Consider the following 18,329-nt stretch of genomic DNA (forward strand, 5'->3'; position numbering starts at 1 on the left):
AACACCCCCCTCCTCTCCTTCCCTTCCCTGCCTCTCACCTCTCTCCGTCTGCTTTTGTGCACGAAAAGACATTTTTGTGATGATCTAATGCTCTGCGTCTGACATCTCACACTTGGTGGGATGGTGAGGTGGTTTGTTCCACTGCTGCGTTCATGATCTCATCCCGTTAAAGGCTATTTTGGCCTCCGAAGCGGGGCAGGCTGATGTATTGGTGGTTAACTGAGGGAGGCCAGCCCACTCCCCCTTCTCTCTGCACTACTGACCCAGATTGAACCGAAAAGTCTTTGAAGAGTTTTTGGGCTCACAGTTTAACTTTTGCAGCAGTTATTCTGTGCCATGTGAGTGTTGCATTTGAGGTCGACTCTGGAACAATTAGAGCTGCTGTAATTTATTTGTTTATTTGCTTTTTATTACAGCAATATAAAAAATTGAGTCGTTTTAACTAATGATCCAACAGAGGAGAGTTTCACAGCGGCTTTCAGCTCATTGTTTAGGCATCCACTCTTCCAGTTCACTCTCACTGATCTCATTGGAGGATTTTCAACCTCAGCTTGCAGCAGATTTCAGGGGAAAAGCCACTTTTTATTACCTGCTCAAATGGCAAACAGTAGACAGACACAGATATATAAAATATAAGACATATCGAGTCCAACCTGACTCCAACGAATGATCATTTTGCTGGATGTTTTAAGCAGCTGTTTGCCAGCAACCATCAACTGTAGGTCAGGTGAGATACGATAAATGAACTAGTTGTGTCTTTAAATGTGTTTTGAGGGAGGCAATCTAATAGAGAGTGGCAAATTACCCATGTTTCAGGGGCAATTATGGAAAATCACAGGACTGGAGAGCAGTGAGTGATCACAGGGATGATTCTGTGTTCATTCATGGCACATTAGCCCAGGTTTATTCATTTACAGTCATAATTAATCTCCAAATTCAGTGACCAGCAGCTGCACAAACGTAAGGCTTCATGGAAAAGAGGGAGATATATGAAAGTAAAAACAATACTCTAGAAGTTATTATGACAATTACGAAACAGTGACAGTTTTTCACTATTTTCTGACATACGACTAAAGTTTGAAGGAATCACACGGCCCTGAACGCAACAGGACGTCCTGAACAGGTTGAAAACATTAGCCATCGTGTGCAACTTTGCACAAAATGCAATGATTTCTCAACGAGAGCTGTTCAGAGACACTGTGCAGACGCCGGTTGCTGTGTGAGAGACATTTTATATTTAGCCGGAAAAGACACACACAAAAATCAAACCGCAGGACGGAAAATGTTGACAGCGCAGTGGACAGAGGGCCAGTTCAGGGTGCAGAATCCAGCATGGGAAAAGAAAAGAGCAAACAACAAAGGGATTCTGTTCCTCAGAGCGTTAATCAACAAGTGGGCCGCCTGTGTGAGATTTACCAGAACACCCATTGTCCTGCATGTACACGCCGGTGACGTAATAACATCTGCAGTTTACAAAGGCTTGACAAAGCGTGTGCAGCTACAGGAAGTATGGAAGCTGTATAGCAGTCCATGTGACATGTGTGTAAGGGCAGCGGTGGAACAAATAGGCAGCATGTGGACGATTAGACCAGCAACAGCTCAGATGTTTGCTCTGTCGGGTACAGATGACGGGAATTAAAGAGTTTGTAGGTTTGGCAGGAAGCTCTAGAGATGGGCAAGTTTACAGCTAAGCCTTGATGGTTGTTAGTCGGAAACTGTTGGCTGGACTGTGGTACCCTACGACTGTGAAGATGGATTTCACCCTGAAGCTCAGTGTGGCGTCTTGGCAGTGCCTGACTCCACCGAACACCGTTAATTGTGCACAACTTTAAGGCTTGATATAATTTGATCTGATTTACAATGATCTTAATATTGTGCAGGTCTCCCTTGTGACTCATTAGAGAATGGACATGGGCCTTCTGAGGGTGTCCTGTGGTTAGTGGGGGGCCTTTGAGGGGTGGGGCCTCTGTGGATCATCCCACAGATACTTGATCAGTTTGGGATCTAGTGAATTTGGAGGCCAGGTCAACACCTTGTGCTGTTCTTCATGTTTTTTTTAGTTGTTCCTAAAGTGTTTTTGTGTGTGTGCCTGTGTCAGGCTGCATCCTGCTGGGGATGGCTGCTGCCATCAAGGAGTGTCATTGCTATGGGGTGGGGGTGCCTGGTCTGGTCTAGGTGGGTGCTACATGTCTAAGTAACATCCACACCAATGAATGCCAGGTCCAGAAGTTTCCCAGCAGAACACTGAACTGTCACAAGATGGTCAATGTTATTCACTTCTCCTGTCAGTGGTCATAATGTTATGGCTGACTGGTGAAGTTAGCATTGAGAAGTTTATCACATTTTGTGGTTTCACTGATGTGGAGGCCATATTTTATGTAATTTTCTTTTGGCGGTGCTCTCGTAGATCCTCACATACATCAAGCATTCCTTCTTGAACACGGCGCTCGTTTGTGCTCTGCGTGATGTTTGTCAGTCTCCTGAGAACAGCTGACAGATGCTGCACATTATCACGAATTATCACATTTACTCTGCGGACAAACAGACATGCTGTTTTAGAAAGGACGGGGCAGCCGTAACTCGGCGGCCTCTTTTCATGCAGCCTCCTTCCAGTCAGGAATGCCGCGTCGTTATGCCGCCTCTCTGCGCGAGGAACGTGGAACAGGCGACCATTGTTGGATCTGGTGGATCCATGATCACTTCTCCAGATGAAACACGATCAAATATCTGAGATGTTTTCTCACCACAGAGAGAGATGTTGATCTCCAGCTTGAGGGAAACGACACCGACGGTGTGTGATGACTGAGAGAAACCACAGCAGTGGATGTGGCGGCAGTTCATAAAGTCATTAACTCACTATCAGGACATGTGAGGCACCAATAAACCCCTCGCTGATGACAGTAGCTACACTCTTCGGCCTTGTTTACCCTTCTCTAGCCTCTGCTTTACAGGGCTGTTATTCTTCCCTCCCTCCTCGGCCGCCTCATAACTCGGCCTCTCCTCCGCCGATAGAGCCGTCGGTTGGAGCACCAACAGAGGAATCTGATTTACAGACGACCGCCCACTGGTTTGTCCTCCCTGCTGAAAAATGCTCGGCCCGCTAGGCCTCCGAGCTTCTGAATGGGAGGAGGAGGAGGGAGGGAGGGCACAGCAGGGACTGAGGTTGATTGATTTTTTAGTGGAGACAGCTGATTGCATTCTGATGCAGAGCCAAGCGACACCCAGGAGAGAGCTGCCGCACGTCCTCCGGCGCTGACTCTGATCAGATTATCAGTTAAAGAGATTTTCATCATTAGATTTTTTGCTTCTTATTCAATTTAGTGCTTCATATGAACTGTTTGGGCCTCGCTCAGTTTAATTCTGACTTTGTTCGTCTGTGTTAGCGTTATTAGCGCTAGTAGCTGCACATTTATCACCGACATGCTCGTGTGTTACGTGTCTCTGAAAGAGGCATAAAGTTGTAGAAGTGCTGCATGAAATGAAATCACCTCTGAACAGAAACTTTACTGGTTCCCTCCACTTTCTAAATACAGAAACCTTCTGTGTATACACCGCTTTGCTTGTTGCAGCATATTTTCAAGCTTCCTGCTTCTGCACATTCAGCCTCAGCTGTTTGTAAACAGGAAACCAGCGCTTAAATCCTCCAAACGGGCAACGTTGGCAGAATTTTCTTTGTACGATATAAAGCTTCAACTCATCCAGGTTCAGTGTCGACTGTCTGCCTTGTCCCTTAAATAGTATTCAAACTATTTTTAAATGACTTTATATCACGGAGCCTCGGTGGGTCTTTGCATGGCAGCAGGTGTCTTCCACCTACTTTTGTTTCTCCGTCCGTCTTTTTTTCATTCCCCCGAGAAGCTGCAGCCTGTGATCGCTGTGAGCAGCTGGAACATGCTGCAGACTTTCAGACATGAGTGTGAGTGTGTGTGTGTGTGTGTGTGCACACATTCCTGTGGTCAGCGGGGTGTTTGTCCAGCATAACTGCATGTTCATCATTGTGTTTATGGACGTGTGTAGGCTTCTCTACTGATCCTGAACACGACAAAGTGTTTCTTTGTGCGACAGAGCATGTGATAGCTCTTCATGTCGTCTTCCTTGAGCAACAGGCAGCGTGCTCCGAGTACCTCCAGATACGCTGGCTTTGGTTTTATTGATTAACAGGATTTATCTTTGCTCCGAGCGTGAAGGTATGCGCGCATTTGAAGTCGGAGCCACGCAGCCGTCACTCTCACCCTGGTGCCGGTTGTTGGGCGCCGTGCCCACGTGGGTTTGTGCCATCTGGAAAAAGGTTTCGTCCGTCAACTGAAGAGGTTTTGTGCTCGCTGGGAGTTCTGCACGAGTTAAGAAACAGGAAAACACGGACACAGATTTTAGGAAAATGAGGACACACCACAACATTTCAACATCTAAAGATAATAAGTTCATATCTTACTTTTGCAAATTAAGTAAAAAACTTTGTGAGGGGGAACATGAACGTTTGCACAACATTTCTGGTTAATTTGAAGACATATCTAAAGATGTTTAGAATACATTTTTGTCTGGACTGACCGACACTTGTATTTCTTGCTACTGGCATGTTTTATACTGAAGATACTCTAAACAACTCTTATCTTAGAAGAAATGTCAAAGAGCCAGGGTGGAGACTGGGGTGGATTGATGGGTCTGTCTTCCCCAAACTTCATCCAAATACTCTCTTAAAGCACTGGAATTTTACTCCAGTGATGTCCAGCCAAAAAACTAAACCCGCCCTTTACATAATCACAAATTCTGTCCGTTTGGTACTGGCGCTCGAGAATGAAGTCTTTTATTTTGAAAAGCAGAACTAATCAAACCATAAAACTGCAACAAATGTGCTGACGTCCTTATCTTTTTCCCCCTGGATGGAGATGATACGGGTCTGTCTCTGATCCGTGCAGAGATGTTTTGCATGTGGCTCTTTTCAGCTTCTCTTCACTGGAAGGCTTCTGTTGCTCTTCCTTAATCTGAGTCTCTTGTGACTCTTGTATCATACTTTTATCTAGTGTATTGAGTAAAAAAATTCATTCATAGAGAGTTCAGTAAATGTCATCTTGGTACAGCTCCCTGTCCTCTCTGCTTCAGTCAGCACTACAGCTGGGTTTATTCTTTACCCTACAAAGGTATCAGTTAACCAACGGTTTGGGGTAGATATCTAAAGGTTTTTCTTCATTCATTTATTCTTAACTGCAAATTAATCTAGTTTCATTGCATGGGTGTTGTGCCCTTTGTTTTTTTTGACTGACTTACTGGGATGCATTTGGCGTTGTTATGTGTTTTACAGCGTGGCACAGTGGTGTGGTGGTTAGCACTGATGCTTCACACCAAGAAGGTTCTGGGTTCCTTTCTGTGTGGAGTTTGCATGTTCTCCCTGTGTCTGCGTGGGTTCTCTCCAGGTACTCCAGCTTCCTCCCACCGTCCAAAGACATGCTGGTTAGGTTCATTGGTGATTCTAGATTGGCCGTAGGTGTGAGTGTGAATGCTTGTCTGTCTCTCTGTGTTAGAACTGTGATAGATAAATAAAGATAGCTAGTTCTGTAGCAAGCAACATTAATACAATCCTAGAAGAAGCCTATGAAGACACACAGTACAGTAGAATATCTTGCTGAGATGGTAAAGCCGGTTGTCCACTTATGGCACAGTTAGTGGTTCTATTCCCAGCCCCTCCACCTGCAAATGTGTCCTTGAGCAAGAAGCTGAACCCACAATTGCTACCAACGTCAGGTGGGCATCCATTCAACTCTGCATGGCAGCGCTACACCGACGGTTGTGAAGCACTTTGAATGCCTCTAGGTATAAGAGTGCAAACCATTTATCTGCAGGATTCTTCATTAGTGTCATTAGAGACTGGCTGGAGTTGCGTAGGCGTGGATACAGTGTAACCTGGATATGGAGGTGCATGAGGGTGTTAAGGCAACCCGCGGAGCCGTATCTGATCCGATGTCGGAGGTCAGGGCGGGGTCAGCCGGCGCTGCCAGAGCTCGGGCTGATCTGTAATTAAGCCAACGAGCTGTGGGACGAGCAGCAGATGTGACAAACCACAGCGAGGAGAATCGCGGCCGTGGGAACCGAGAGAGGGAGAGAGAGAGAGAGACGAGGCTCGGCTGCTTTCCGGGAAACGTCCCCAGGAGAGGAAAACTGACAACGAGTGTGGGAATGTTTGAGGAATCTTTCTGCACTCCCTTCAGTTTGTGTTTCTGTTTATTCGCCCTGAAGAAGTATCAACAACAACAACTACAACCACGGGTTAGCGTAGCTTTCTATCAGTGATTTAAAGGCAGACCGAGCTGCTCTGGGCCCTTGACCTTTAACCTCAGAGGGTTCAAGTTGAGTGCAGCCTGTTTACGTCCGGTGTATCAGATACTCAGCGGAAAAATCTGAGGCACAACTTTAGACACTAAGTACTTTATAGAAAGTAATTATACGAGGAGCTCATGAGTAAAATTTAAAAATAACCAGAACTTTACAGAAGCACGACTAAGAAAATTAACTGGAAGCCATTTAGATAATTATTGAAGTAATTTCCCACTTCTCAGATGTCAGGATTTCATGCTTTTGTGACTCAGTTGATCATTTTAAATTAAATTAATTATAAACTTTCCAGATTAATGGCTAAATATAATTGATATTGTCCATATTCCACTTTATTTTTAAAAAGCAGCCCTAATGAGCTTCAGTGTGCCCTGTAACAGCCGATATAAAAGAACGAAATTAAAGAAAACGCACAATACATCAGCATAATCATAATTAAAGGTAGTGAGTATGTTTGGAGGGAAATGTTTTAATTAAAACATGATAAGAAAAGCCAAATAAAACGTAAATGATGACAAAATATACCTTTTGGTTTGAGTCCTGCTCTGAGCAGCTGCCACGTTTGGACATTGGATACACCGTACGTAATGTTGGCACTGTAGAAATGTGTGTGGGAAACCTTAAGCTGTGGGAAAGTTCCACTCGAGGCATTTAACCAGAGGTGGAGATAAATATTCAGATCCTTGTGGTATTCACAACCTCATCGGTGGGAATTTTTGATAAGGTCCAAGTTGTGTTTGGTGGAGTTTGAAATATAATATATCTGAGGAAAATGTTCCTATCTCTGTGGATCATCCCACAGATACTTGATCAGTTTGGTATCTAGTGAATGTGGAGGCCAGGTCAACACCTTGTGCTGTTCTTCATGTTTTTTTTAGTTGTTCCTAAAGTGTTTTTGTGTGTGTGTCTGTGTCAGGCTGCATCCTGCTGGGGATGGCTGCTGCCATCAAGGAGTGTCATTGCTATGGGGTGGGGGTGCCTGGTCTGGTCTAGGTGGGTGCTACATGTCTAAGTAACATCCACACCAATGAATGCCAGGTCCAGAAGTTTCCCAGCAGAACATTGAATTGTCACAAAATGGTCAATGTTATTGACTTCTCCTGTCAGTGGTCATAATGTTGTGACTGTTCATGTTGGCATCATTTTGAGATATGCTTGGGGTTAACATCCATGTGGAAGACCCATGTGTCCCCAAGCTTTAACCTCCTGGCTGATGTCTTGAGATGTTGCTTTAATATATCCTCAGAATTTTCCTTCATTTTTCTGAAGGGCACCAGTCCCTCTTGCAGCAAAGAATCCCCACAACATGATGCTGCCACCCCCGTGCTTCCTGGTTGGGATGGTGTCCTTGGGCTTTATTTTTCGATCCATGGTTATTGTAGCCAAACAGTTCAGTTTCTGGTTCATCAGACAGAAATGTGCACATGTGCATCTTCAACCTGCAGGTTTTGGAGCCGTGGTAATGTCGATGTAAAGACTCTGAGGCTTTGATGAAACATTGTTTGCTCCAGTCTCTTCTCAAGGTCTTTTGCTGTTGTTCTGGGATTGATTTCTTACCAAAGTACATTTATCTCTCGGAGAAAGGAACGCGCATCCTTCCTTCCTGATTATGGCCTCCAGACATTTAGAAATAGCTCCCGAGGATGAACCGGAGTTTTGATAGCACGGTGAACTGAGTGTATGTGAAAGTCTGAGTTCTAAATGAATTAATATATCTGAAAAATGACTTGTGTCATTAAGTCCTAACTGACTTTTGTTCATACAAAGTCTCTGAAATGATTAAGAAAGTCAGTTTTAATGACTTTAATTTAGGTGTCTGTGGACTTATGGTATATATGGGAACTTATTTGCATCGCATTCTTGCACGTGTTGATATATAATCCAACATGGCCGCTGATTCCGGCATCTCTGACAGCTTGAATGGAGGGAAGGAGTGGAAGAGAGGACGGGGTGAGGGACGGGGGAAGTGGAGGGAGGGGCGGGGGGGGGCAACCAAACGAACAAGGCGCTCTTTATGACGACCGACTGTTTTCACGGTGACTCATCGTACTTCACAGTCCCGTCTGCGGCCCGAGGAGGCCCGTCCTCGTGTTTGCTGAATGACACACTGTGTTTTCAGGATGTCGTGTTGGGACGGTCGTTGGGAACACCAGCACACGCCTCCTCCGCTCCCGCTCTACGCCGTCAGGTCTCTGCTGCAGAAACATATACTTACTGGTGTGAATCAATAGGAGGCAGTGATTCCAAACTACCGTCTGCAGACGTTAGATGAGGTCCAGTAACTCCTCATCAGCTCCACGTGACATCTTCTGAACACGCGTATTTAGTTTTATTTCAGTGAAAACACTTCTCCCAACATTTGGATTTTGAACTTGGACATTTTAGTGAGGTCTCTTTAAAATTTTAGGAGCTGATATAAACAAATAAAGTTAAATTATATTGAAGAAGTTTTGTTAAACATGACAGGTGCGTTTCTGCTCCATAATCCAAACCAAGTTGTGAAGTGCGACGTTATTATGTAGTTTACAGAGCTTTATCACACCCTGGGAGTTTTTACAGTACACCTGTTTTTTTTATTTGAGGACAGTAAACAAGGACTGGTTTCACTCTGCGCTCCTTTCTTCTTCAGATTCCCGGAGTTTCCTGGAAAGCATGAACCACACCGGCAGCTCCACGGACGGAGAGCTGTTCAGATCAGACGCGTCCGCCACTCCCGCTTCCTGTCAGAGGATCTTCGGCTCCATGTGCTCGGTGTCGTCAGGCAGCCCCCTCCCCCACACTGACAGGTATGCGCTGTTTCTGTGGAGCACCTTTCATTAGGAAGTCGTTCTGCAGGGCCTCGGTTCTCCATGAGGTGTTTGGAAATCAATACACGTTGACGGGATTCATCACATAATCTCGGTTTGTCATGTTCATGAAACCAGTTGGAGATGACTGAAAGTGGCTGTAAGAAATCTGCTGTAGTAGAATAACACAGGAGAGTCTTTATCTGTACATGAAGATGGATGAAACCACCGTGACTTCACCAATATGTTTCCAAGTGAGAGGTTTTGAAGCTCAGTGTGGGATCTCTGGCCGTCGCCATCTTGCCACTGCCTGACTCCCAGCTAAAATAGCTAAAGAGTTATATTGGTACACAGCGTGAAACTTTATGGCGCAATACAGTTTATATAAATACAATTTATGGCCCTTCTTGAGTAGATATTAATCGGAAGGCTAACTCCTTAGCTTGCTAATGGATTTGACTGTGCATGCATGGGGAGATCTCAGACTGGCCGCCCGACAATCCATCGTTGTATTGTACATCAACCAAGTGTCAAATGCCACAGCGAAGATAGACAGGTAGATCGTGGTCCCTGGTCTACGGAGATTATCTCACTTTCAGCGCTAGCCTCAAGTGGCCATCTGGGGAACTGCAGTTTTTTGAGCCCCTTGAAGTTGAAGCTTGGTCGCGTTCCATGGTCATCCTGACCGGCTTGTCTGCTCAGCACGGTAGTTAAGAGCACTTTTCAATTAATTTGTCAGCTCAGACTTCTTTCATTAACAAAGTCGTTTCTGTCCACATGGTCCGCAAGAGATTAAGGAAAACTGAAGATGCAGACTTAGTTTATATCTGCAGGACATCATGCATTGCAGCTGAATAATTGCCTGACAAAGCAGGTGGAGGAGAGTTGTTATCAGCTATGTTTAGGTTTGCTGAAGGTGCTGTGTGCTTCCTGTTTACGTCTATAGATTCAAACTACAGTCGTTTAAAAACACAATAGTTGTACATGAGACGTGAGACCTGTGTTTACCTTTGAACGAGGGATGTGTTGTTGCTTGCTGTAGTTATAGGCCTCCTCCTGTAGACACTTGATTCTTTTTTACATATTTTAAGAGTCTCCTTGACTGCAGGAGCCGGGCACATGCCTGGTCTGTCCTTGAGGGTTGAACTTCTGCAGGAAACTCTACCTAGTGGCACCTAACAGGAGGTTTTTAGAGCGAATGTTGCACCTACTGTCACTTCACAGTTGCACCCCCGTCCATTCCGTCCTCTATATTTCGACTCATCCTTTCTTTTTCTCCCCTGCAGCTCCACTCCTCCTCCAGTGTGGCACGACCAGACTCCGAACTCCCTTAACTCCCCGTATCCTCCCCAGCCCTCACCCCCTCTCTCCCTCAACACCCCCAATGCCCACAGTTCTCCTCGGGGGCCTCTGAAAGGCCTGGGTGGGGGTCCGGGCTTTCGCAAGGGGACAGACAGCACGGACTTGTCCTCGTTGTTGCTGGGGAACGGCAGCCTGGAGCACAGCCTCCTGGAGGCCATGGAGGGCCTCGGGAGTCTGAACCTGGACGGAGACGGGGGCCTCGCTCCTCTTCTGCCCGAGAAGAGGCGCGTCGGCGAGGGGGTAGAGCTCGGCTCGCGCTCCCCGTCTCTGAGCGGGTTTTCCAGCCCTCGCAGCGGCAGCAGTCTCAGCATCCCTTTCTCGTCCTCCATGAGCCCGGACCCCCTCAGGGGACTCAGTGGGACCCAGTCGCCTGGAGCAGGTAAACTGTCTTGACCTTTGGTATGGTAGTCTGGCAAAGAAAGTTTCTCGTTTGGCTTTTTAAGTTTTGTCTTCTGTCAGACGACACCTTCACAATATTTACGTCAGTCACAAAAAATTGGAACAGTTTTCCAAATACAAAACCTTAAAATAATCCAAATGATGAGCACTTGTAAAACAAATTCATTCCAGTCAAAACATAATCTCAAAATGATTTTGTTTCCCTGGACAAGGATTTTTAAATTTTAAATTTCCAAACAAGCATCCAAAAACTACCCATTTTATTTATAGTAGAAGACCCAGCACTGGGTTAAGCGGTGCCACATAAAGTCTAGACATCACAGAATAATAAAAATAAATGGTTCATTTCATTTAAAAAGGCAAAAAGCCACAGGTGAGATATGATGAACCTCTGCAGCTCTTTCGTCAGGTCTCTCCAGCTTTAATCACAGCCTCCTCAGCTGTGGCTGATTTGTATAATCAAGCCCATGCTCTGCCCCTCCAAGGCCAGTGTGGCTGCAGAGGGACGTTATACGTAAAAGGAAAGGACAAGGTTACCCCGCAGATAGCCAGTCTGGATACTCGAGCATGCTCTTGGCCAGTACTTGGCCGGTACTGAGCTTTTAAGCTTTTATTTTTGCCTTTATTTACTTAGTGCTGGAGAGAAACATGTGCCACTGCAGTGAGGACAATAGCTTCGGTTTATTTGGGGCTAAAAAAAAAAAAAAAGATTTATTTAGTTTCGGCTTGAAAAATCACAAAATGTCTCCAGGAAAGACTCCACTAAGACTTTTACTGTCTCTAATACAATAAAGATTGATGGAAATTTAGTTTGGCTAATTAAAGTGTTTCATAAAGACCGTATGTTCAGTAGAGATAGAAATAGAAAAGCATTTAATGTCATTGTATACATGATATAGCAAAATTGCAAAATACCTGCCCCAGCGATGCTTTTGAGAAGAATAAAATACAAACGTACAGAAAAATAAAATCCTCCACAACATGCCACTCACAAACAATCCAGTAGAAGAACCTGTGAGGTACGGTGCAGTGTTAGGGACACTTCTGAGGACAAAACACATCTGATTTTTTAAAAATAAATCCAGAAAAGCCAGAAACAAAGTCGCAATGTGATAAGATTAACAGTAGGAGGGGAATTCTGAACTATCGAATAAGTGCTGTAATGTGCAAAAAGAAAGACTGAATGCTGGGACACATACTCTAGATGTTTTTCTGTGTTCATTCTTATTGTGGAGGCAAGAAAAATCAAATCTGACCAACTAAAGATATAGTTATCTGCATGACGACATACTGCGGCGTCTGTCTTTGTGTCACTGGCGTGTACGCAGACACTTCAACCAATCTGTCTCTGTCACATTTGGCCTGAAGCCAGTCTGAAACCTAACACGCCGCTTTAATCTGTGTCCCGCAGACTCTGGCAGTAAGCAGTACACCGTGAAGTTTGTTCAGGACACTTCCAAGTTCTGGTACAAGCCTGACATCTCCAGAGACCAAGGTAAATATTGGCCCTGGACCGCAGATCCTAAACGGCCACTCGAGAGCAGATAATACGTCCTTGTGCATGCAAAGATCTCCTCCGTGTACAGTCTGAGCGTGCTTCTAACTTTGGCTTATCTCTGCTCCCTCCCTCCCTTCTCCTCTTGACCCGCTGAGCAGCTATCGCCGTGCTAAAGGACAAAGAGCCCGGCTCGTTCATTGTCAGGGACAGTCACTCATTCCGCGGGGCGTATGGGCTGGCCATGAAGGTGGCCACCCCCCCTCCATCGGTGGTGCAGCAGCAGAGTAAAAAAGGTGGGTTGAAAAACACCGACAGAGAACATGAAAGTCATAGAGGATGAGGAGTGGGAGGAAACGTTGGAGTTTGACTAGAAATGATGGTATTTTAGCACTACAGTACTCTTATCATTGCAAAATATCGTAATACACCAATCAGCCACAACATTAAAACCACTGACAGGTTAAGTAAATAACACTGACCATCTTGTGACAATGTTCTGCTGGGACTTTTTGAGCTGACGTTGAAAAGTGCACAGATTTCTTCACCCACACCTACTGTAACGCTGTCCTGCAGGTGTGACGATACTAAAATATTCTTGTCTCTGCAGCAGGAGATCTGTCCAACGAGCTGGTGAGACACTTCCTGATAGAGTGCACGTCGAAGGGAGTTCGTCTCAAAGGCTGCCCCAACGAGCCGTACTTTGGTGAGATAATGATCTTAATATTTGCACTGAGCTGCAGATGATGTATAAAGTCTCCATGCAGGGCGTTCATCAGGGTGATTTTAATGTGCTACCCTCTACTGGTCAGAACAGTGAGGCGCAAATGATTCTGCCTCTCAGTGCGACGAGTCCTCTCTGGTGGTGGAATCTCATTTATGCGTTAATATTTCCTGGCAGGGAGTCTCACAGCGCTGGTGTGTCAGCACTCCATCACCCCTCTGGCTCTGCCCTGCAAACTCATCCTGCCTGACCGAGGTAAACCAGCAGATTTATTCTACGAATGAGGGGCATCATAATCAAAACCTCATCCTCTTACAGCTCCAACAGAATATTTCTTTTATTTAGTCTCGTTTTTTAGGAACAGGTGTTTTTGTTGTGTTTATAGATGAGATACGAGGTTATTAAACGTGGTATTAGTTTAGCTTTGGTAGCAGATTTGAGATAAGTACCACGCAAAAACGTGTTAAAAGTAAAGTGACTATGCTTTGAAAATTACTACAAAGAACTTAAGTCACAGGACTTGTGAGGATTCAAATTTGTCCAGGACATCTAAACACTTTCTGACTTCAAATGCAAAGATGTCAGACATTAAAATGTTATCATATCTGACAAATGAATGCACATATCAAGAATCTACTCCAATATTAGATATGAAGTCACATGTGCAGCTGACATTACAATTAAAACTGACTCTGAAGAGACTCTCTCTCTTTACTGTTTTACTTCTAAACTTTCCCTTTTGGTTTATTTCTTTGCATTGCTTTTGAGTTGTGTGTGTTGTATGTTCTTGTCAAAAAAAAAAAGAAGTGAAGAAATGTTAAATATCTGCAGTGTTTAAATGATCAAATATCTGGATTTGATGCTGCCCTTTGTCCCACATGAGAGTAGTAACTTAACATATTACCATATTATAACATCATCATATCGTAGACAGTCCTCAGATGAATTCATAATAGATAATAGTCACTAGTGGCCGTGGATTCAGTCTCAGCTGAGGCCACATTAGTGCACAGAGGAACCACAGTTTTCTTGCTGATGCCGTTTTTAATGTTGTTTTAACACTGTGGGATCTTTTCAGCCTGCCTTTATAACAACCTGCAACATGACTGCAGAAATATATATAAAAATATATAATTGTGTCTTATTGCTCTGAAGTTGATAACAACACATTATTTGCATGAAAGTGCACAGATTCAACGTGGTTTTGACTCATTGTTTTTTTCCTTCCAGACCCGGTGGAGGAGCTGACCGACTCGTCTGCACAGACGGCAACAAACTCTGCAGCTGAACTTCTCAAACAGGGAGCAGGTACATCACTCACTCAAACTGAACAAGTCCGTGACCCAGCAGACACTTTATCTTCACTTTACTCCTTTAATCTGTGACCGTGCAGCGTGTAACGTGTGGTACCTGGGCTCCGTGGAGCTGGAGTCTCTGACGGGACACCAGGCGGTCCAGAAGGCCACCACGGTGACGCTCTCCATGGACCCTCCGCCGGCCTCCACCGTCGTCCACTTCAAGGTGTCGGCCCAGGGGATCACGCTCACCGACAACCAGAGGAAGTGAGTGCTGGTGCATCGGGCGCGCACAGACGCTAACATGAGTTCAGGCGATTTACTCAGTTCTGCTTCTGCTTGATCTGCTGCAGGTTGTTCTTCAGGAGACACTACGCCGTCAACACTGTGATATTCTGTTCTCTGGACCCACAGGGGAGGAAGTGAGTACTGCGCACGGATTAATCAAGAAAACCACCCACATTATTCTTTTCATCCTTCACTTCAAACTTTGGATGAAGCACAAATTGACCTATGAGTTAAGGTCATTTAAGTTATATTGCAATGCACTGCAACCATGCAACGCCAGGAGCAGTTTTGGGGGTGAGGAGCTTTGCACAAGAGACCTCAGCTGTGGATGTAGAAGGGATTCGAACCAGTGACCTAATCCTAACTCTAAATCAGTTCCTCTAACCACTAGTTCTCCACATTTGTCCCATCCATTGGCACATACAAGGAGCACACAAGGAGCAGGCTGATGCCCTCAATGGATCCAAGGAACACACTTAGAGTTTGGGGTGGTTGGGCATTTCACTCATAGTTGTAGGGAGATACAATCATTTTTTTAAATCTCAAATTGTATCTAACAGAGAGAAATCAAAGACCATTAATCATTCTTACACGTACACTAAAAGTCGACAATAGCAGCTTTTTGCTGTCTCACCTGAGCTGTACATGATTGGTGGAAGGATGGTGCCTCCAATATCTAACTAAATCTGTCTGCAAAATTATCCCTGGAGATGAATGAAGTGGAGTTTACTTCTTCAGATAACATATGAAACAAGAAGGCTCCAGAAATCTGACTAAAGAGGGTTGCATCTGTTTTTTAAAGTCTCTTTCTTCATTTCCAAACGCCACCTATTTTCCTCAAGGAACTTAGCATTGCATCACGTCCAAGCAAACTCCTCTCTGTTTCCCCATAGCTCCAACTCTTTGCAAAGATCAGTTAACTGCAAACCCCTTTTTATATAAAAATAAAACCACATTATTAAAACCACAAAATTATTCTGTTAACAAAGTCACCTTATATTTTTAAATGTTAACACATACTGTACCTCAGGATTCGGTGAAGTGCACGTCAAAATTTAACTGTTTCATTGCTGAATTCAACGATAAGTGTGATGGTTTTTAATTTGTTATTGTGTCCCGTACAGGTGGACCAGAGACAGCGGCTCCACTGCAAAGTGAGTTCTGACAAAGTATTTTAGTATTGTCAACTCATCACAGCATATTATAGTTGTATTTTTGAACAGGTGGATGTTAAATTACTTAAGGTCTGCAGTTCATTCATTAAATAATAATGTTATATTTTATAGTATATATATTTATTTAAAATTGTTAGAACTTATTTAAACGTTTTAAGAGAGTTGTAGTTTCTCAGAGGTAGATGAACAGAAGCATAGAAAGTAATCTAATTTATATAACATGAGAAGAGGAGAGGACCTCGGGTGGATCCCTGTGGCACACCCTTAGTAAATAGCAGGAATTCACACAGATAGAAATATGATAATTAGCTACTGAACTGCCGATTTTTAAACTACAGTTGTCTGCAAAATGTTTCTTGTCTCTCTACAGCTTCAAGCTAACTCTGTAAAGAATAAACCCACAGAAAACAAAATGTGTATCAGATTTAATAAGACATGCAGTTTGATCTGTGTTCAAAGAACTGCTTGAATGTTTCCTGCTCTTGGTTTTAAGTGTGTCTGTCTCGCTCTTACAGGATTTTCGGATTTGTAGCCAGGAAATCCCAGAGTGAGACTGAAAATATGTGCCATCTGTTTGCCGAGCACGATCCCGAGCAGCCAGCGAGTGCCATCGTCAACTTTGTCTCAAAGGTCATGATCGGGTCGCACAAAAAGTAAGGAGAAAGTGCTGCAGCGTAAAGGAGCCGCACTAGGGATCAACATCCCACCCAAACTTCGCATAAATATGGAGAACTCTCACACTCCAGCCCCTGACTCTGTCGGTCCTGCCTGCAGAATAGACTTGTGTATTTCAGTGCTGACTGCACTGCGGGATGCTGCCACCAGAGGGACCCAAGACTGCTGATGTATAAAGTTTCACTCCGCAGCAGGAAGCCATAACTACTTCCGAGCATGTTTTCTGGAGCAGTTTTTATATAATGTGTATAAATTCAGACATTTGTTTGCAGAGGATCTCGTATGAAAATAATTTTGGACTACTTTATTGGACCTGTATTTTGGAATCTACTCTATTGCACGCTGTCCGTGCAATACCATTACTTTCTTTTAAGTGGAAAATCTTGCATATTCATCACATAAACATGCATTTCTAATCATAATTATAATTCTGACACATCTTCTTATTGGTAACAGTGTGCAAATCAGGTTCAAGCATCAGTTTTGAGCAAACCACATGCCAAATTTTATATTAATGCAATATCAGTAACATGGTTGCCCCTGTATTCAAGATGGATTTATTGTGTTGTGTTTATATATTGTTGAAGATATTTATCCCGCTCTACAGATGTGTAAAAGTTGTTTTTTGTTTCTTAAATATACTTGTCATATATTTTTGTATATTAACACATACTGTACATTAGGATTAAAGGAAGCGTACCTCAAGGTTTATGCAATTATCTCCCATGATATTGTTGTTGAAGAATGTGATATGCCGTTTTACCGCATAATCTGCTCATGTATACTTGTTGTATTACCAACACACGTAGCTGTTGATAAGGACCTTTATCAATAACGTCACTACAGATTTGTGTCGGATTTTCTCATTGAATCTAATGAAAGATCAAAAACAGTCGCTGGGATAAATGTGTCTGCATTTTTTCCATTTCTAGCGCCTTCTTCACATTTATTTTTTTGCAGATTTGTAAATGAATCTACCATATCAACATTGGTAAAGATTAATAAAACAAAAAAAGGTTGAAAGTTGCTTAAGTTTATCACTGAGGCCCATTGACACGTAACTTAATCACTTGTTCAGCTCCAGGAATGCAAAATATATGTTAAGATATGAATTTCCTTGTGCACATCCCATTTTTGCACATACTGAATCACAGCACTTATTTTCCTTCTCATTTATACAAAAAGGAAAAGAGAAGAAGACCCAAAATAGACCCCTGTGGTACACCACTGGCAAATACAATGGATTTTCGACATGCACACTGATGGAATATGAAATATGATAAATAGCAACCAGATTGCAACTTTTGTTGAAACTACAGCAACTGCAACATTTTTCTTCTCTGGTAAACTTATTAACATCATAAGTTATTGTTTATTTTACCATGGAATGTTTTTGGTTGCAAGAGAACTAATCTTCTCCAGGATAACATGCAAATATGGTCTAATTAAACATTCTTCAGCTCTCTTGTCAGCTTTCGTGTGTCACTGCTGCATGTTGGCGTCTTACATCTAATCTTTTTACTCTGTAATGTGGTGATTAACGCCAGTCAGAAGGCCTAAAGAAAATATGGTTGATAAATGCAGTCTGAATGGTTTTATCCTAATGCACCTTCTTCAAAAGAGACACTTTTCGTTTAGGCTTTTTAAACATTTCTCGATTCTTTGCCATGTGGGGGAAATTGAAAACACAATTGTGACATACAAGACACAGAATTGCTCACAGTATGCATATTCAGCCTTATCTGAGGTGCACTTCCTTCTCAGAAGAGACAGTCTCATTTATATAGAAGGAGAAGAAGAGAG

At 43.6% G+C, this 18,329-nt stretch overlaps 1 protein-coding gene across 1 annotated transcript in view; it reads left to right on the forward strand.

Moving 5' to 3' along the window:
- Positions 1–17,991, forward strand: part of LOC311490709 (tensin-3-like) — a 47,353-nt gene extending 29,362 nt beyond the window's left edge. Inside the window, exons 16-26 of the mRNA XM_084548344.1 lie at positions 8,957–9,113; positions 10,400–10,854; positions 12,286–12,369; positions 12,531–12,665; positions 12,980–13,075; positions 13,271–13,348; positions 14,324–14,401; positions 14,487–14,655; positions 14,742–14,810; positions 15,801–15,830; positions 16,367–17,991. Coding sequence (XP_084404470.1) covers positions 8,957–9,113; positions 10,400–10,854; positions 12,286–12,369; positions 12,531–12,665; positions 12,980–13,075; positions 13,271–13,348; positions 14,324–14,401; positions 14,487–14,655; positions 14,742–14,810; positions 15,801–15,830; positions 16,367–16,508 — 1,493 coding nt within the window. The 3' untranslated portion in view covers positions 16,509–17,991. The remainder of the gene's footprint in view (positions 1–8,956; positions 9,114–10,399; positions 10,855–12,285; positions 12,370–12,530; positions 12,666–12,979; positions 13,076–13,270; positions 13,349–14,323; positions 14,402–14,486; positions 14,656–14,741; positions 14,811–15,800; positions 15,831–16,366) is intronic.
- The last annotated feature ends 338 nt before the right edge of the window (positions 17,992–18,329 follow it).

The sequence above is a fragment of the Chelon labrosus genome, assembly GCF_963514085.1.
Source record: "Chelon labrosus genome assembly, chromosome: 7".
Taxonomy (NCBI): domain Eukaryota; kingdom Metazoa; phylum Chordata; class Actinopteri; order Mugiliformes; family Mugilidae; genus Chelon; species Chelon labrosus.